At 40.7% G+C, this 21,884-nt stretch overlaps 1 protein-coding gene across 3 annotated transcripts in view; it reads right to left on the bottom strand.

Moving 5' to 3' along the window:
* The window catches only part of plppr1 (phospholipid phosphatase related 1), a 56,064-nt gene that overhangs the window by 12,316 nt on the left and 21,864 nt on the right, over positions 1–21,884 (bottom strand). For all 3 annotated transcript variants that reach the window (XM_034229316.1, XM_034229317.1, XM_034229315.1), the window contains exons 3-4: positions 17,529–17,717; positions 1,590–1,722 (exon numbers count right to left, since the gene is read on the bottom strand). In XM_034229316.1, the coding sequence (XP_034085207.1) occupies positions 1,590–1,722; positions 17,529–17,717 (322 nt within the window). The remainder of the gene's footprint in view (positions 1–1,589; positions 1,723–17,528; positions 17,718–21,884) is intronic.

Here is a 21,884-nt window from a genome sequence, read left to right as displayed (position 1 = left end):
GATGGGGTCGTCTCTAGCTATCCGCGAGCCTCTAAGGATAAGCAGTAACAAATAATGGATGACAGATGGATGGTGTACCAGCGTAAACTCTAGAGGAATATAAACAAACCAATATTCATCCTTTAAAATGGATGTACATCGGTATTAAGTCTCTGTAATGTAAAATTGTTCACAAGAACAAGGCGTATGTGTTTTGCAGCTTATAAATGCTGAATGCAGCCCAGGGATCATATAAGCCAAGCTCATTGCCTATATCTAATGGGAAACACACTATAACTGTATGATCTCGAACCATATCATCATTTAAGGTAAGATTACGCTGTGTGTACTAGGAGGAATTTGGGGTCAAACTTGGTGATGTGATTAATTGGCCTTAATTTTTTTTAATTAATTTTGGATTCCTAGTTAAAGGGACCATATTACGCTAGACAGTGGTGGAAGAAGCTGCCATACCCTCACCCCTGGCTGACCTTGTTAACCTCATCTTGTGAACTCTCTCATTTCGTCCTTCACTGTGCATCGACCAGTTTGTGAAACAACAGAAACATTTCCGATCCCGTTGTATATCATGTTATTCGTAGTTTTGTGATTGCTTGAAGAACCCATGTGTCGGTCCACTGCTTACATTCCCCGTTTTCCTTTCCCTCTTTTTCTTTTTCAGCATAAATTATTCTTTTTTACATGATGCTGGAGGTGTTTCAAACATCAGAACATCATGCAACAGACTGATCTTAAATACCAAAATCTTCAAGCTGTGATTCATCAGGGTTACTCTTAACATTTCTAGCTATTTTTGCGTTGGAGCTCCCCTCGCAGGTGATTGACGGAAGCCACATTCTGTCAGCTTAGCTGTGATATACAGCATGTTGCTTCCTGGTTAAGAGCTTACTGAATGACTGTGAAAGCCACATTGGAAATCATGATGTTATAGATGTATTGTTTACTGTGCTAATAACATCATAAACTGAGCTTGCATTGACTTGAAACAACAGAAGAAACGAGGCTGAAGACAAAGCATCTTAGTGTCACTGCGATATGAATGTGGATGTGATCACTGAAGAGCATACAGTCCTGCTTTTGAATAATTATGTTTTTGGGTAGCTCCAAAAAACACAACTGCCTAACATAATAACACAACATAATAAGCAACCATCTGAACACTCCCACACCCACTGACTTTATGTGTTTCAGTAGTACAAATGCCAGGACAGAGGACTCAGCCAAGGACACACAGGGATTGAGCACCCAGAGGCCTGTTAGTGCCTCATGGTTTCTTATTCATGGTGAAAAAAGGTTGGTAAAACATATTCTGTCATAGTTTTGATGAACAATCAAGGGAAGTTATCCAAATTCTCCAGACTGTTAAAAACTGTTATACCATCACCAACAACCTCTATTTAGCTTTTTGTGTGTGCTAAAAGATACAAACTTTAAAAAAGGTTGTACTTTGGTGCCCATGTGTACGTATGAAAGGCACGCATGCATAACCTTCATGTGTGCGTGAGTTATTTCTCAACCTGTAGTGGCTAATACCTTGATCCGCATGAAGGAGCTTAGGGCAGTTTGACATTATTGGCATGAAAACTTACCTACGAAGCGTACGATGCGACGTACAAGGGGGTTGAGGTAACAACAGTCTCCTGTCACAATGGTTTTCTCCTGGGCCAGGAGAGCTTCCCTCGTTGATTTCATCACATACATGGACACCTCTCCGACAAAAATCTGCACACAAAGACACGGAAAATGTCAGAGAGGGATACAAAAAATAGGACGAAATGTAGATAGAATGGCTAACAGAGAGAAGGAAACATATAAAACATCTAGTTAGGCATACTATTATAGGTAAGAGGGACATTTTGCCCCTGTCAAGCCTGTGTACATAAACCACTGTGTCTTAATGTAGCCTTCTACAGGTCCATTATAGTTTGGACATCAGGTCTAATGGAAGAAAACGCTGCTGGACAAACATGATGAAACTCATCGCTGACCGCCTTAGGTGATACAGGCTGCTACGAAAATGTATGTGTGTTTATGTGCAAGATCGTGTGTGCATACAGCGTTTGTGTGTTCACGTGGTTTTGTATTTGGTGTGTTTGTGTTTGTAAAAGAGTTTGTTTCAAGCCAAAGGATAACAAAACTCCTGTGTTTTCCTCCACCTTCTGTATGCCTTTTTATCAACAACATGTTCATTTTAACCAACTCATATTTTATATACGAGCAGTGGAAGCAGCTGGTTTTTAAAAAAGAGTGAAAAAGACTGCGGCATCCACATGCTAGGGGTACAAAATCAATGCCGTGGATTCAATCCCGTCAACATAAATACGACAGAATTATTATTTTCAAACTCGATGATGACAGACAGAAAAGCATGCAAATACCAATTGAAACTCCCTTAAATGCATCATGACAGAATAAATATATATATAAATATACATATCGACCCAGAAACATCGGTCTTCAAAAGCTACGCAACCACAAAAAATTACCCTTTATCTTCACACGGTGTGAGCCTGTTAAAGGCAGGCAACTTGTGTCATGTCAAAATGTGTTTTTTTGGCAGAGGAGGGTTAGTTTAAGCGTAACAGAAAACACATTTGCTACAGGCTATAAATATTGGGTAGTTAAAAGGAAAAGTTAATGATCTGAAAGGCAAAATGATTCATGGGGTTATTTAAGCATTGTGTATATCACATAATGAAAGTCAATGTATTAGTTTGCTTGACTTCTGTTTGAAGTATACATGGCAAACAGATCTATACTATTTTTGATTTGAAATATATGTCAGTTAACTATGAAGGAAGCTCAAGTAAATGCCAAACTTAAAATAGCTTTATTAAAACAAGTCTATTTCCTTCAGCTCCTTTAAATACTAATAAAAGTGGGAGTCATTTCCCTGATAAGTTTCCCTAAATGCCTTGAAGTATTTGTCTCACTAGAGTCTGCCTCAGCCCTGAAAAGATTAACTACCACTGACTGATCTTCTTATTTCAGCTCATGTGACCCCCACTCTGCTATGTACACGTCAAGAAACTGAACTGAACTGACTGGATACAACTATCTCAAAATGTAATGTCAGAAAACTCGCTAACAACTCGGCATTTAACTGAAACTGTGTACTGTCTGAGCAGAAAATGAAAAGCTTGAACAATTACTAATTATTAGAGTCGTTTGCTTGACATTAAATTAAAAGAACAGACTTCTTGCAATGTCCCTTACAAAAGTGTAACGGATTTATGGAGCTTTGGTCTGCAATACTGTTGTAAGACCATCATTTTGAGTTTCTAAAATGATAGACCGCCCACAGTGTTAGGGAGAACTTTTTTTGTATGGGTTTCACGTTTTTATTCACTTACATATTAAATGTGACAACTGTCCCCTGTGGAAAACCATTAATGATTCATGGTGCGGTTCCCTCCATCTTACTGGCTGCCAAAAGTCAGAGATTTTTTGAAAAATAATCAAGCATGTAGCCTGAGGCAGCAGAAAACTTTTCGTGATTGTTTACAAGCTGATAGTGTCAAATTCCTTTTTGAATTGGAACAAAAACAATTCTTAGTATTTTAGTTTGAAACTGCTGTTCATGTCCAACTTATTCACTTACTTACGTTGTTACGTTACATATATCTTAACTTACGCATGTAACATAAGCTATGTCAAAATTATACACATATTTAACCAAAACCATGTTTCACTACCTTTTTTATCTAAAGCCCTGGAGCGAGTAGTCTACGCCCAGCTGCAGTCTTTCTTAACCACGGATGGAATCCATGAAAAGTTTCAGTCTGGCTTTAAACCCATGCACAGTACTGAAACAGCCCTTTTAAGAGTTTTTAATGATCTGCTCCTAGCCGCCGACTCAGGTAGCCCAGCTGTCCTGGTGCTGTTAGACCTGACAGCTGCCTTTGACACTGTGGACCATAGCATCCTGTTGTCACGGCTTGAACAGTCCGCTGGCATCACAGGCTCCGCCCTTGCATGGTTCAGGTCCTACCTGACAGACCGTAGCTTCTCAGTGCAGCTAGGTGCCTTCTCCTCTGCTAAAGCCCCTCTTACCTGTGGGGTTCCCCAAGGCTCTATTCTGGGCCCCATCCTCTTTTTACTGTACATACTGCCCCTAGGTTCAATTCTCAAAAAACACAATATTCCCTTCCACTGCTACGCCGACGATGAACAGATCTATCTGCCTCTCAAAGCAAATGTCTCACACTCACAAAACACTCACTACAGCAGTTGATGGACTGCTTAACAGAGATAAAATCCTGGATGAGCAAAAACATTCTCAACCTCAACGAGAGCAAAGGTCATCTTTTTTGGACCCCAACCTCCAGCCTCTCCGGTTGATATTCTGGGCTGTCTCAATTAGGGATGCACCGAATATTCGGCCACCGAAAATTATCGGCCGAAAATGGTTAAAAAGGCCCTTTCGGCTTTCGGCCGAAAGGGCCGAAAAATATCACCGAATGTCAGAACAGGCTTACGTTGGTAACCTAACGTGTTGTTGTGATGACGTAATAAAGACGCGGCGACCATGCTCGCGGCTGGCTCACAGGGGGGGGGGACATTGACCTTTGTCATCGAGATTGCCCTGAGCCTTTAACAAATCGTATTAAATAATCTGATGACAGACTGTACACAGAATAGCTGAAATTTTAACAAACTAAATAACTCAGTTACCTCCAATCATTAACCCATGTTTGTATCATGTAGTTAACTCCGTGTGTTGCTGCTAGCATACATAACACCTGACGTGGAAACGTTACTCGTGGATGGGGCTACAGAGCTGCTAGAAAGACGGTCGAACCCGGTACATTCCTCCGTCTGCATGCGGTGCACTTTTGCTAAATGTTTAGACAAATTGCTCGTGCTTACATGCTAAACTCTTATTGCACTTATGGTAACAAGTATTCTCCACATCGAGACGGGTAAAGTTTAACCACACCTCGGAGCGTGTTCTCTCCGCCATCTCCGCAGTGTGCTCCGCTGCATGTAGCAGCTGCGTGTGTGTAAACTGCCCCGCCCCCTCGCACACAGACGGGGGAGAGATCTCGTCTGATCGAAAATACATCATAGACGCATTTGTTGTCTTTGCATATTAGAAACGAGTTGGCGACACTAAGACTGCGATATCATGTTTTTTAGCAATAATACATGACATATATAAATGTACTGTATGCATTCAAAAGTGCTGAATAAATGTTTTATGGACCCATAATAGTGATTATTATTTAAGTTAAGTTTTGCCATAATCATGTCTATTTCCATAATCAGGTAGCTGAACAACATTGGTAAAAAATGTATACATTATATATATATATATTTCTATTAATCATTTTCGGCCTTTCGGCATTCGGTTTTCGGCCAACTGTTTCCTATTTTCGGTATCGGTTTCGGCCAAGAATTTCCCATTCGGTGCACCCCTAGTCTCAATAAAAACATCCTCTCCTCTGTCACGAACCTTGGAGTGACCTTCACTAGCACTTTTAAATTCGACAAGCAGGTCAGCACCGTAGTCAAATCCTACTTTTTTAAAATAAGACTATTGGCCAAAACCAAGTCGTATTTATCTTTTAAAAACTTAAAAAGGGTTATTAATGCCTTCGTAACTTCAAGACTGGATTACTGCAACGCTCTATACTGTACGTGGGTATGGACCAGGCCTCAATTAGACGCCTGCAGCTAGTCCAAAACGCAGCTGCACGTCTTCTGACTGGCCACAAAAAACGTGACCCCAATTCTGGTCTCACTAAACTGGCTTCCAATTCGGTTCCGAATTGATTTTAAAATCCTTTTATTTGTTTTTAAGGCACTAAATGGGCTGGCTCCGGCTTATATAGCAGAACTCCTCCATCGCTACACCCCAGCCAGAGCTTTAAGGTCTGCTGACCAGCTGTTGCTGATAGTGCCCAAGACCAGGCTCAAAACCCGAGGGCACCGAGCCTTCGCAGCAGCTGGCCCCAGGCTCTGGAACACTCTGCCCCTCCATGTGAGGTCGGCCCAGACCCTAGGGGTTTTTAAATCTACTCTTAAGACACACTTCTTCTCCCTGGCCTTCTAGTCAGAGCGGAGCACGACTCCTGACTTTTCCCTGTGTTTTTTGTATATCTGTTATAATTTATTGTCTTTTATTGTGATTGTAATAATGTGTTTTTATTACATGTACATTTGGCTCGACCAAAAATCGCTTTTAAATGTGCTTTATAAATGTGCTTTATAAATAAACCTTGATTTGATTTAATTTGATTCTTCAATCCTAACCAAGTAGTTATTTTGTCCAAACCTAAACAAACTAAAGTTTTACAACAAATTCCAGTTGTCAGTACGCTCTGTTGTTTTAGTGACATTGGAACAGACCAATTCTGCCGTTTACGTGTTCTAAACATTGTTTTGGATTTACCCCGACTTAACAATTTGGTTAATCAATTATCTGACAAAACCACTGCACACATCCAATTCACCTTAGCACAGTCGTGCACAGCACAGAAAAGTTATAGCAACTAACCGGTGACCATAGTGAATTAGTTCGCAATTAACTACTCAGGAGTCTTTTGAGACCAAACCAGAGCCGAAATAAAAGGAACTAGTTTCCTCACAGCAATGGATGGCTAAAACTAGGACACATGTTGAATGTTGCTTCATATCAGCTTGAAGTGTAAATAATAGGCAGCTGTTAGCTCAATAACTTAATAACAACTTAATAAGGTGATAAGATGTAAAGCTGCTGTGTTAACAGCTTGTTATGCATCCCAAAAGTGAAGAAAAAATAAATTATCGTGCTTTAATGTATTCTTAATGAGCCTATTCTTTTCAGTATAGCCACCAAGACACCCATAAAAGGAAGTGGAATGAGTCATCGAGGACCTGCATTGGTATGGAAAAAAGGCATTGGCATTTTTTTACTTTTTACCTCCATCTTTAGAAAGAATTTATCTTGAGTGACTTCTAAGTAATTCAGTCATAGGGGTTTCAGCTCAGTAACTCTAATTTCCCAACCACCTGTTTCCTTTGGATCCCCACTGATCACACAAGAACAAAATCATGCTTTTCATTTGGTGAGGGATGAAGGATTTACCTTTTGGGTGTCTGTCCTTAACAGGCTTATAGACCGTTGCATCAGAATGACCCATCTAACCTCTACAGCCTCCCATTGGTCCGGCCATGTGAAACATTCGGAATAAATTACTGTCTTCCTGCTAATTGGCCAAAATCCCAATTGTCATCATTAATTCTGATTGGCTGCTCTTTGGTTTATATAACGCATACGCCGACAGAGCGATATACAGTGTGAAGCGCAACTTAAGCACCTGACACAGCACTCTCAAAGGGCACAATTAAAAAGTTTGGGATGGCACACGGATGGATAAAGAGACTAAGGCCACATATAAGCCAGTGAGAGAGCAAACAAATTGAAAGTGGGAAATGACCAGCAGTGTTAAACAAAAGTTGAACAGCTGACACAGCACTCACTGAGGAAGGGTGTGTGATCAGAGACAAGGGATTCATCTTATTAGGATTCAATGAGTTTTATATAAAAAATACTTTTGTGTAACCATAAGAGTTCACACAATTTAAGAAAGAAATATAACTTTGTGTCCGGAGTACACTAAAACAATGTGTGTATATATTTTTCAGCTGTGAAAAACAATTATTTCACACACATACGGGTTTTGGGCCGAGGGCGACACCGTACTTCCGGTATCAACCATTTCACACGAGGTGCATACAGAATATCATAGTCGATTGCCTTAATCAATATAGTCAACTCTAAAATACCACATATATGCATTGGCATGATAATATTATTGTGACAAGTGGGGTATTCACCTGGTGTTTCCAGAAGATAGACGTAGATGCAGCCAAAATCGACCGAAGGCCACTTTTGAGGGTCGTAATTCCATACATTGTACATCCAACAACCCACACAGCTCTAGTTTACGCTGGTAACGACCTAGAGCACACCCCTCAAGTCCAGAGATGTAATCCGAAGACATGCAGCGATTTCTTCGGTCGTTAATTCAGAAAAAAAACCTAGTGCGCTCTGCCTGGCTACATAAGCTAACTGTTTATATTAGCATTCCCAGGATTTTTGCACCTCCAGAAAAATGGCGTCTTTATAAAAAAATATATGGCGCGCGTTGCATTGTGGGTAGCTGTAACGTCACTGTGTGTGAAATAATGTCTGTTAAAATTATTGACCTGTCAGAACACTCCATTTATTTTATTCAGTTATGTCAGAGAAGGTTTCTCATTTCTCTAATTTCCCCTCCTCGACTCCTCGAATCCTCGGTCCTCCGGTAGTGACCCTGAAATGGATTTCAGCGCGCCATGTTGAAGGACATCTCATTTCTCTAAATGTATCCTCCGCGGATGTATTTCCGGCAACAGTGATGTTAAAAAGAGTCGTGACGCACGGCCAGACTTATCTCAACCAATGAGGAGCTCTGCATACATCCCCTGGATATTATTTTATTAACTGCTTGAATCGCGATGTGATGTTTACAGTGAGAACAGCTGTGAGGTCCGTGCAGAAAGCAGAGCAGTGTGTATAATATATATATCCAGGGCTGCACATAACTGGTGCGCAGGTGCGCATGCGCACCTCCGCCAAAAAAAAGAGCACCGGGTCATTTGAAACAAAGCGCATTTGCGTACCAACATTGAGAGGGAGAGAGAAAAGAGAAAATAGAAGAGAGAGGAGAGATGAGAGAGAAAGATATTTGCGAGTTGCATATGAACCATGATATGAACTCAGGGCCGGCCCGTAGCGCTGGCTAGATGTTCGCCTAGGGCGCCAGATCTGGGGAGGTGCTGCGCTGGCAGTTCTGGGAGGGAAAAAAACATTTTGACCGTTGGGGCTCATCCTAATTTTCGGCCTTGATGTAACAATATTCACAATTAAGTAAATGTAACACCCTTTTCACCCCGGTTCCACCTTTCATTTGCCCTGTATGATGGGCGCTGTAAGTGATGAAAATGGGGGATGTTGGCTTATCTGGCGCCCGCAGCTCACAGCCAAAATGCGAGTGAGCTAGGGAGGGTGGTACCAGCGCTGTTGTTATTAGAATCTGGTGCCGTGCTAGCTGCTCTAACGGAGATAAGAAGAAGATGTTTCTACAATAATGTGGAGGGAGAGTCCTCTCCAGTCAGACTGAGAGGCTGATGAGTTAACTACAGCTCAGTGAGGTAAAGGACTCTTAGTCTAAATTCAAACGGTTTGGTCACAATTTAGCCTATGTCAACACATATTTCCAAGGCACTCCTTTGCAATTATTGGGATAAACAGATTTTAAATCATTCCAATGTATACTATAGGACAGTAACCAAAAATATCCTTTAAAACTGGAGAGATAAAAAAAAAATGCATAAATAAAATAAATGTTAAGGTAAATTAAGATATGAATGAACAACACAAATAAAATAAGTTACATTCATTTGTTATTGGCTATGGTAGGCTATTGGTTATGTTCACATACTTATTTGATTACATCCACTTTTCTAAGATGACAACAGAGACTTTCGACTCAAAAGCAGCTGTTGACTTGTGGAATCAAGCATCTAATCGCAGACTCAACCAGAGAGAAAGTAGTAGGCCTACATCATCAGCTACCATGTCTGACAGAGAGGAAGACAGTGAGGAGAACAGTCAGGAGGGTAGTGATGCTTGTAGGATTACTGGTCGTGCTAATGTTGTCTTGTGTTCACCTCTGCATGTGTGTTCTGTGTGCACCTCTGCATGTGTGTTCAGTGCCGTGTGTCTGGCAAATAAAGTCAAGACCCCCTCAAAAGTTACGGTTTATTTCATTTTAAGGATGAGCACCAAGCAACATCTCCAGGTGCTCCTTTGAGAACCAGGGAAAAAAAGTTATGTGCACCCCTGTATATATCACTCAGTATAACGTTATTATGAGAGTGCTCGCATACTTGTTTGATTCTGAAATATATATAAATATGTGTGTTTGTGTGTTTGTGTATATATATCCGCATCTGCCTGTTATTGTCTCATTATACCGCACTGTCAATTCATTCAAGTATATATATATATTAGTGCTGTCAAAATTATCGCGTTAACGGCGGTAATTATTTTTTTTAATTAATTGCGTTAAAATATTTAACGCATTTAACGCATGTGCAGAATGGCCCGCCCCATACGTGCCACCAGTGGCAGCGCCATGGTATGGCTGGGGTAGGCTACACCCACAGTGTTTCCCACAGATCTGAAATATACTTGGGCGGGTGGTTGCAGCGGGTGGGGGGGGGGGGAGGGTGCCCGAAAAAAAAAAAAAAAGTTTTAACAACATGTTTCTTTATTGACTTTTCATTCCTGTATAATCATTTTGCGCAAAGATGGCACTGTTTGTCAGAGCACTTCATCCTTCTGGGATTTCATGAAGAACAGCTCCAACGCCTGTGTGTATGGGAACGCCTCTGGTGCTGGTCCATTAACTGCCAGTGTTTCCCACAGATCTGAAATATACTTGGGGGGGGGTGGTGGTAGCGGGGGGTTGAGGTGACGTGACGTGCAACAACATTAACATGAACCTTTCTGTTGGTCGCTTGTTAGCAGACCCTTCACGCGATGGCAGAGCGAACAGGTACAGGTACAGGTACAGGCAGGGCCTATAATGATAGCCCTATAGTTTAAATCTACTACCCACACATGAACATATGGAAATGGGTTACTATTTAAAAAGATAAATGTATTTATTAATGTATTTAGGAACCTATCCATGTGATTTTTAGTGGGGGTCGACCTCAAGTCCTCTAGGGGGGTCCAGGGGCATGCCCCCCCCCCGGTAAGATTTAATTTTTTATTTTGGAGTTAAATGCATCAATCTGGTGCATTTTGAGGGGAAAATAAAGAGACTAGATCTATGGAAACACCTATATTAAACAGAACTGTATACATTTCAATAATCATAAAATCATGGCCATAACCAATAACATACCATTTCCAATATGAAAAAAACACTGAAACTTGTTTATTAATTTATTTTTGGTTCATTTATAGTTGTGAGTGTGTCTGTGCTCCTGAATCAGCCTCTCCTGTCTCCCTCCTCTCCCCCTGCTCCTCTTTGAGGCAGCAGCAAAGACTAGTTTTCTCTCAACAAGTTTTAAAAGTGTATCTTACCTTTTTTCACCTAGTTAACTTTTTATTTATTTATTCATGCATATTTTACTAATCACATTACATTTCATTTAGCTGACGCTTTTATCCAAAGCGACTTATAATGACCGATTACAGGGACATTCTCCCTGGAGTAACTAAGGGCTAAGTGCCTTACTCAAGGGCACACTAGTGGTGGTGTTCCTGGCGGGATTTGAACTCACAGCCTTCCAATCTTCAGCCCACCTCACTATCCATTAGACCAGGGGTCTGCAACCTTTTTGACCAAAAGAGCCATTTTGCTCCTTTTTCCAAAACATTTTTTTGTCTGGAGCCGCAAAACATATTTCATAGTTTTTTATTGTTATATCAGACAAAAACTACAGTTTTTTTGCATTTATTAGGCTATTTATTACATGATATAAAACTGTTAACCTCTAATAAGAAACAAAGAACTCTTGGGAGGCTGTGGCTCAGTGGGTAGTGTGCTGGACTTTGAATCACAGGGTAGCAAGTTCGAGTCCCACTGCGTCAGCATGTCGTTGTGTCCCTGGGCAAGACACTTCACCCCAAATTGCTCCTGTGGGGTTTGTCCACAGTACTGATTGTATGTAAGTCGCTTTGGATAAAAGCGTCTAACAAATGACATGTAATAATGTAATAAGGAGAATTAAAAATAATACACAGGCCTACTTTAAAATAAATTAAACACAGCACTTGGAGAGTCCTCTGCACATTTGAAGGAAAAATAAATATTATTAAAATGGGCCCACTTTGAAATAAATAAAACATATAGCTGCACCCTAAAAAGAGTTAAAGGTAGGGTAGGTAAGAATGGAGAAACCAGCTCGAGTGCGCTAGAATTTGAAAGTACACAACCGGAAAAAATATGCCTCTTCCTTCAGACTTTCTTAGAGTCCCTCCTCCAACACACACGAACGCGCACATGACCAATGAGGGCACGAGATAAGTTTGTGCACAGATGGAAGGCTGACAGGCAGGTAGGCCATCCAGTTACTTTAGCCGGGCCGGCTCAAATGATTGGTCGTGCTTTTTACAGCGCTACGGCTTCCACAGATTCATTTTTGTATGTATTTATTGTCAAAGCATTTAATATATTCATTGCTATTGGGACGTTCCATGGAATATAACAAAAAGTGTTTTCTGAAATAAATTACATACCCGATTGAATTATGACTGAAGATCGTCAGCTGTCTTCCTCTCCCTTGTTGTTCCTCGATACGTAAAGGCTGCACCACCGTTGACAACTTCTCTCTACATATCAAACATACCGGTAAACCAGCATCGTTTGCTGTGAAAGCATATAACTCTGTCCACGCAGAATTAAATCCTGTGTTCCTCCGGTACTTTTCTTTGATTTATCCATAGTTCGCTCATCGAGCCGGGCGTCAGGTTATTCGCCTCCAAGAAAAGGCGCTCGCGCGGGACCGTAGCAGGATGTGACGCATATTTTAGTTGACCTAATTAAAACCGTTTTGTTTTTTATTTATGTGTCACAGTATCACCTCAAAATACAAGATACGAAACATTTTCAACCATGCAAGAAAATATAAATAGTCCTACAAATACTTTTATTTTATTTCCTTCTTATTTTTGTCTAAGCTCAAGGGAGCCAGAGCAGAGGGCTTAAAGGGCCGCATGGTTGCCGACCCCTGCATTAGACCAATCACTACCCTCTCAAATGGAAATATGTGTTTACATAAATGGTGACCACACCGTTTGAGACCCACTGAGAACTTAGACCAAGTTAACTATCTAAACACTCAGAGAGTCCTTTACCTCACCTGAGCTGAGGTTATCCCGAGCTTGAATGACACACAGAGACCAATCAAGGGCTTTGATTTGATCATGTCGGCAGGCCACATCATGTGGACAGCCAGTCACCCTGTGTGAGGCAGGCCACTTAACAGGCCAGAAGGAGGCGAGATCAGAGCAAGGGAGCGAGGGATCATTTTCCACAAGTTAATCGATCGCAGATGGCGTGGTGGTCACGGACGAATACAAAAATAAATAATAATAATTATAAAAAAAATAAAATAATTTTTTTAATAAAAAATAAAATAAAATAAACCTAAATGGGTCGCGAAATATACTTGGGCGGCCGTTAATATACCAGGGCGGCCCGCCCAAGTATAGTCTATGTGTGGGAAACCCTGACCCATACCAAGAAATGGCTTAGCCCCACCATGAAAAGTGATGTTAAAGGAAGCAAAATAAAGTCTGCCAACTCGCGCGGAGTAAATTGCACAGACAGCAGTTAGTAAGATTGATTTCAGTAGCCACGGTTTTGAAAACTTTTGTCACGTAGTGATCGTCTTCTCAATAGAACATCTTTGATAACGGCGTGGTGTTGTTGCAGGAAGTCCCGACGGAGAATACTTTTGCTGTAGTATAGGGGTGCACATAACTGGTACGCAGGTTATGTGCGTAATCTCTCTGAAATGCGTACCGTCACTTGTGTCACAAAGCGCATTTGCGTACCGACGTACTTGTGAAGCTTTTCCAGAAGGCGGTTAGATCACCGGACGACAGAGTCGGTCTCCGTGTGCACAGACAGGGCTGCTGTTAACGTCGGTCTGTACAACGGAATTGTGCCAAAACTACGCCAACCGGCTACGGAGGGAGCCAGGGAACTGCGCTAAAACAGCTGATCACAACGTTCACACTCTGTGGTCACGAAGTACTCCACTAGCCGCCGCCCCCCCGTCGACTTTCCTGAAGTACTCTCCCCCCCCCCCCCCCCCCCCCGTTGATAGAAATCAACACGTAATGAATTAAGACCCCACGGTTTGATGATTGATAGGTGTGTGTGGGCTGTCTTTCATTTTGACACGCAGAAAAATGTTATAATAAACCAGTGACGTGCGGTGAGGTTCATGGCTGGTGAGGCACTGACTCTTTCAGAGTCAGATTTACAAATATTATATTTTGACCTTAATCGAAATGTTCGGTTATTTTCAAAAGCTTTTTTAGTCTGATGCTTTGATTCATTTTAAACAGACTGTTCAACAAAAGGATACCCAAAATCTAAATATTGGATTGTTCTTTCTTAGTAAGATCCCATGTTCATTACAATTGTGGTCTTACCTTGACTTGAAGATGAAGTCCATGCTATCATTCTGGACAACAATCTCCATTACATTTTTGTAAAAGTCCTCCTTATCTTCCTCTAGTTTCAAAAGTCTAGCTTGTTGTTTGCGTCTGCGTGGAATAACAGTAGCAACAAGAACCTGTGGGCTCACGTGCGCCCCCTTCAGTGCGGCAGAGGTTATGGCTGCCTCTCCTGGTGCTTTTTTCATTGCCGTTGTACGATGAGACCAGCGGGCCTAAATATCATATATACGTGAAATAAGTTATTTAGAGACTATGGATGGCGAGGATAAATGTAATAAAGTGATCTACAAACATTACATTGGTGACATACAGTGAGATGGTGCAGGCATGCGCTTAGGGCCCGCTTTCCAGCCAGTTTCTGTGGGGTGACGCATTCTGAGGTGAGGCAGAGCTCATCTGTGCCTCACCTCACCCCACAGTAACTGGCTTGAGCGCGCTCACAAAATAAGTGCTCGCGCTACATTAGTGCCCGCGCTCCAGCCAGTTACTGTGGGCTTACGTGAGGCAGAGCTCGTCCCTGCCTCACTCCTCATCGCTCCCATGTAGGAGTTGTAGCGGAGCTCGGCCAATTTGCTGATTTTGACTATAAAAAGCGATTGGAATCATACAGAAATCACACTTACAACACAGATCAGTGGAGACATGTTATTATTATTATTATTATTACTATTTAGTTTTTCTTTAGTTGTTTTTCCGTTACATTGGAGTATGACAGGTGAGGCTCTGCCTCCCCTGACTGCACGTCGCTGTAATAAACATAGATACTGTATGTTAAATGGATATATCCGCCTTCTTTCATTTATCTTTCCATTCCCACAACAATATGCATAAATAAATGGCATATCTTGGACATAGTTTGAATGGTGATTAATCATGATTAATTAATTTTTAAGCTGTGATTAATCTGATTAAAAATGTTAATCGTTTGACAGCCCTAATATATATATAAATATAATAAGTCGTCATGAACACAGTTCTGTCCATCAGAGTGCTGCTGTGCCTCGTGTCATCATTAATGTACGTCTCTTTAAAATGACCGCTCAGAGGAGAGGATTTCTCATTTCTCTAAACGCCTGGTGCTTCCACTCCTCTCTCCTCGGTTCCCCTCCTCGACTCCTCCGCTCGCATCTCCTGTGGGCGGGACTAAGACACGAAGATAGGAGTCGAGGAGGGGAATTAGATAAATGAGAAACCTTCAGAGTGTGTGCTTGTGTGTCTTCTTTAGCGTCTTCACGCCAAGTAGCTACAAGGAGTGAATTCAAACTGCAACTAGTTCAATGAAAGTGACAGTCATCCAGGTTTTACATCAGAAACACCCCAAGTGTCCCAGATAATAAACACAAATAGTGGGTGACACAAAGTGACATAGTAATATGTCATTACAAATGAATGGGTGGCATGTGTCCAGGGAGCAGACATCTTTAACGATCCCATCCCAGATGAAGTGCCTCTTGAAATCGTATTAGAACAGGAAGCTGTCTCTTTGTAGAGGAACCTGGGATATCAATATGGGAAACATACAGTACATTGCTAAAAGGGCACTCTAGGATTATAAACTACATTTTATATGACTTGTGGTACTCGAGCAAGAACGGCAAATCAGATTCCATAATGACATCAAAGTATTAAGTTGTGATCAATTGGTGTAGTTACCAATGAAGAGGTATGCTTGTGAAAAGGTATTCTGACATGCCCATTCCCTTCATTTCCTACAGCATCACTGTCATCTGAAGCCACCTGAGCAACCTTGTTAGGTACCGGGTGGATCAGTTTATTTATTCCTCTTTCATCAAAATGATATGAATCAAGCTTTTGTTCTGTTGCAGTGTGTATTAACCTTTGTAATTTTGACTGATTGGGATCCGCTTGCTGTTTCGGTTACTTCCAAAGCAATGGATCAGTTCAATTAGGCAACCCCCATGCAGTGGTTTAATCCAAACAAGGAGGGGTATAAAAAGCCACTTTTGGATTGACTGTGGTTGTTTGTGGCAGCATGCTGTGAAGCTGTGTTATTTTTAGGCCTGGTTTTATGCGCTGTCTCGTAGTGATTTAAGGTTTATAAAACCACCACCCATCGGTGCATGGACTTCTGCCTCATTTATGCCGATGAGTAAACTTAAACATATTTTGTAAGTGAAGACCAGAACATCTCTTTTCTGGGACTGACTTGTTCCTTGGCCTATTATGGTGAAACACTCTTTAGGATGTGTTAAGAAATGGCACTGGTAATAAGGAACTGCTTCAGAGATGGTGCCTGGTGTGTGTTGGAGTCTACAAGCATAGAGCTGAACTGACACCTAGTGGCTGTATGTTGCTACTCCTATATGAAGCGTCTGAGTCAGCAATGCAGAGATCTTGACCTACATTTATTCACAACATGTCACTCAGCTTTACAATCTACTTCACAGACCCTTTTTCAGATACTTAAAAAGTTCTTGCAGGCAGCACGGGGGCAATCAATAACACTAACGCAGGTGTTGTTGACTGATACACTTAAAAGACACAGAGCTATCGTTAGCAGAGATAATTACACCTGTGCTCCTCACGCTATGACAGTGCCCATTAATGTTATGAGTTACACCTGCAGCTTTACTGCGAGGTCATACTGCTGTATATAACTATTTATATAAACTATGTACTACATGTACTTTTAGCAGTCAAAATACAAAATGTGTTGCAAACACATCATGCATACAGAAGCAGAACACTGAGTCACCATGTGGCCTAGATCGCTAAGAATCTCAATGAGATGCTGAAATTACATCATAGTCCAAGAAAATATAATGGTTTTACTAATGCAGCCCACATACACTGCTCCTTGTACACTTCACACAGCGGGTTGTACGTAAAATTAGAGCCAATCTTATCATCCCACCCATAAAAAGTCTTAACTCATACAGTCAGTTCGACACTTTTTCAGATATTTCAGCAGTGAAAATGTACCAAGGGTATAGTAGACTCATAAGCAGAAGTTACAAAAAGATAACATGCATGGTTGCTGTTCTATTCTGCATATTACGTCTTTCTATCCAATTTAAAATTCAACAGTATATGTACGTATGTGCACTTCCAAACACTGCCAAGTTAGCAGCATGGGTGAAAGTTAAGTCTGGCCTACATTTTGAGAATAAGCAGTTATTTCAATGAACTTTTTGGTGGTTCTAGCTTTAAAAAACATGAACCCTGAACAAACAAATGAATGCCACATCTAGAAATAGTCATTTACCTTCCAGCATGGGTGGCCGGATTACCAAACTGCGCTGAAATAAAGCATCAAAAATGTTGTACTCACTACAGCGGTGGGAGCAGCAGCCACCACGCAGTACAGGATGAGGGGGGGAATGAAGCTGGACTCCTCTGTGCCGGGGTACGGCTTCATCAGCTCGGCGTCGTTGCAGAAGAAGCCCTGCATGTGCACGCTGAACAGGTCCGTGCACTCCATGTAGTAGGCCAACAACACCGTGCCGGACATGATGACGAGCTGGAAGAAAAACATGTCGGGAAAGAGGACTTGTTAGTAGTATATCCAGTACACTGAAGTCTATAAAAAGTCCTTGAATGAGTGATTTTACGAATGAGTCCCTGAACATCACGTTGCTCCTCTCTCGACGTGACGTGTCTACCAGGTTTTTTAATTAAAAAACAACCGCATAAATCCACAAAAATCATCCCCCCCTTCCCTCTCTCTCCTTCTCATGCTAACTCCCTGTATACCACCATCACTTACCACCTCCTCTCCTCCCTCACCCCCTCATCCTTTTATCCCTCTAACATCATCTTTTGTCTCTGGCCTCTTTTTTTGCTCTCTTTCCCATAATTGGCTCCAGGCAATGTTGTTTTTTTCTCTATATATGGTATCCTTAGTCACTGCTAACGAATCAACACTGGAATATGCAATGAAGGCGTTGCACAGCAAGCAAGGCTTTCTTTAAACATGGTTTTCTGAGAATCACTTCCAATCCTGTTATTCAGACACTAATGTGCCGGTACTGCTGCAAATCAAGCCAAGGTTTGTGAATCAGAGGAAAGGGATGAGGTGTTTGTCTAGGTTATAAAGCTGCCAGATAAAAAGAAAGAGCCGATAACATCACCACAACTGGAATGAGTAGGATACCTTAGTCACACAATGACAGTAAATGTTGAAATTACTATGATCACAGTGAAAATATGAATAAAAAAATGGATAATTACATAATGTATTTATCCTGCAAGAATAAATAAAGAATGACAATACAAAAAAATAGCTTGGACTGTATGTTACAACACATCAATTGGTCTTCTTGAAAACTGTGTGCTTTAAGTATTTTAATAGAAATGCTAGCAGTTTTATGAATGATTCTTGATTCTTACAATGTGGCTATAAGCTTTTTGTAATCTTTCACCCAAACACCAGGTGTCACTATGCTACCACAGAAGGATGAGCATTGCCTCAAAAGGAGGACAACACAAATATCATGTTGTGCACAATAACTATATATCATATCATGTTGAGACAATTTTAATTATTGAACATGTTTCGTCAACTACAACAGTGATTGTTTGTGGAAAAAAACTGAATGCATGTGGAGTTGAGTTTTATATAATTTCACACAATTAATAGATCTTTTTTTACTGTACAAGGCAAGACATCAAATTGTACGCTCTCTCACTACATTTCAACAAACACTGTTGATGTTTTGTGACATTACACGTCAGGGTAAAAAAAACTAATTTTGTGATTTAGTTCTACCAAGCCTCAAGTGGCCCACCTCATTTAGGCTAGTATAATGTTATTAGCAGCCAGGGAGTACTGTATATACAGTAGCCAAAAGTGCTATTTACACCCGAATGACTATAGACAACTATGCTTTTTCCACACAGAGTCCAAATAGACACATGAAGACCAACCCAGTGGGAACGAATCCTATGTTCTTTGACCCAACCATTCACCTGACCTCCTTTATACACAGAAGTGTTCCCATTTATTCCGGTGTCGAACCCTGATGCTACAGTTTACAGATACCTGTATGTGATTTCTAAAATACATTCATTTTGCAAGAGAATAAAAACAGCTTAGGGTTTTCCAGAGTCAGATATTACCATAGAAGTAAAACATGCTAGAGTTGTTTTAATTTCTGTCAATACATGATGTCCTTTAAAATCAGGCAATTAGGACTAACTGTTGTTTGATGCAGTTGTAAACTCTGTAAACCAGTGAGTGTGTGTGGAGCAGACTGGACAATATGGTTGTTGGGGTTCAGACAGGGTGTGTGTGTGTGTGTGTGTGTGTGTGTGTGTGTGCGTGTGCGTGTGCGTGTGCGTGTGTGTGTGTGTGTGTGTGTGTGTGTGTGTGTGTGTGTGTGCTATTGGTTTCTGTAAACATAGTAAAACACACATTCGTCCTGAGAAACAGCCATTTTCTTATCAAACTAAATCATGTCTTTCCGGATATGGGACTTCTTCTGCTTTTTCTAAATTCTAATTAAAATATAAAAAGAAATCTTCCCAATAACTAATACAAAAAAGTATGTTTAAATATAATATTGCAGCCAAAACAGCACACATAACACTTGGTTACAGGCACAAATGGGTAAAAGAAGCTTACACTGATATGGGATAATTTCATGATGTTCATGTTTATCCACAAACACGTTCCAGCAGGGTAATCGGCTAAAACATTATTCATAGGTCTCTGCTGAAAATATGTAAATTCCTATGCTTTCAGAAATGCCATGTAATACCTTGTGAGATCACATAGCGAAGGATGTCAGGAAATACCTGAAAGGGGCTTGGGCAGATTAATAAGAGGTAGCGTACACTACACATTAGGGTGGTCCTTAAAATTGAAAGTCGGAAAGTCTAAGCTCCAACCCCCAGAATTCATTCTATTAGTCAAGAAAACTCTCCTGGTGCATTTTTTCCTCAATCTGACAACATTTACCTCTCCCTCATCGACCTTGAAGTTTAGCCTCAGTTGCACCGTGTCTGCTGGTGTGGCAGCCCAGGTTGATGAGGGAGGGGTAAATGTTGTTGGAATTTGAATAAAATTCACCAGGAGAGTTTTCTTGACTAGTATAACGAATTCCGGTGGTTGGCGCTTAAAATAAATGAATTCAAAACATTTACCTCTCACGAAGGACCACCCTAGTACACATGTTAAACTTTAGAATGACTAATGTGATTACATTTACTTTGACCTTTCCCATATTTTGCATTTTTAAAACATCAAAGCGTTTCATACTAAATCACTAAAGTGAAATGTGTACATTAACATGTTCTTGAATCATTTATTTACTCCCAATCCCACTCTCTAGATCCTTTCAAAACTCAATTTTCTCTCCATCACTCACTTTGCCTCCCTCTACTTCTCCACATTATAAATCATCAAAAAAAGTTGTAAACAAGCAGTGAGCCATTAGACATGATGAGAGTCATCAGGCGGTGGCAAATTACCAAAACAGGCCACGAGAGACAAGCAATTTCAGCGTGTTCAGCCTTACTCTCTGCTCAGTCAGGTCTGAACATACATTAGTCAAGTGCTTCACTTAAGTACAATCTTGAGGAGCTCCTGCTTTATGTGAGCACTTCCATTTTGAACTAGTGTACATTATACATCTACTCCATTACATTTTGAAGGCATATATGGTACTTTCACAAAAATTGTGTTATGTTGACTTTACTAACTACTTACTTTTCAGATTAGTATTATAAAATAATAAACTTAAAAAGTACGAAGTATTACTATGGAATAATCTACCATTTTACATAGAATGAGTCCCACCATTACTAGCTGCAATATTAGTGATTAGTAGCGACAATAATATATATTATTCTGCATAGTAAGTACTTTTACTTTGGTAGACTCAAGTGGTTTAAAGGTTTAAAATATTACTTCAGCACTTCAGTAATAACATACTGTAAAATATTTAAGGGTTCACTATAAGCCAACAAAATCATGATTCTTAGTCGAACAAAATACTGCACCAGGGGAGACGGACTAATGTTCTATTTATATACCGATAATATCTTTATCTTGAATTCTAAGGGGTCATGATAATCTGTGAAAATATGATATAACCCTATGCACTAATAACAATTAAAAAAAAAGATTAGCACACCAATTGTTGAATAGTCTATTCTGATTGGTCAATCACCAAATTCTTCACTCTGTTATTTCTTCATATCAGACCGCTGCTATACATGACAGACCTTTGCTATAATGTAGGTGCTGTTCAATCTTGTAACCTCTACACACTGGTCCTTTACTTAAGTTAAATATCTGACTTATCCTAACAATAAGAACATACAAAAAAGTAGAGGTGCAGTGAAATCCCTGTAGGCCGGAAGCCATTGTGACTTCTTTATGAGCTGGCTTCTCTGTGACAGTTTAACACCTGCACAAGTGTCCCTTTCTCTGTAAAGCATAACGTGTGGCTTCATTATATTCCCTCCCATGCTGGCGTCATGCTGCATTAGCAGTGTGAAGGGCAGACTGACGAGACCGACCGTCGTAAAAACGGTTATCCAAAGTTACTGCAGCATGCCATTATCCCTCTCCCTCAATGGGTGCAATTCACATCTCCAGGCAGGACATTTGGTGCAGCTATCCACCTCTGTTGAGTTTTACCACGCTACATTACTCGGTGACTTCTGGGAAAGTATATTACTT

Source organism: Gymnodraco acuticeps, unplaced genomic scaffold (genome assembly GCF_902827175.1).
Source record: "Gymnodraco acuticeps unplaced genomic scaffold, fGymAcu1.1, whole genome shotgun sequence".
Taxonomy (NCBI): domain Eukaryota; kingdom Metazoa; phylum Chordata; class Actinopteri; order Perciformes; family Bathydraconidae; genus Gymnodraco; species Gymnodraco acuticeps.
The sequence above is the reverse complement of the archived record's forward strand: the minus strand, read 5'-3'. Positions and strand labels throughout refer to the sequence as shown.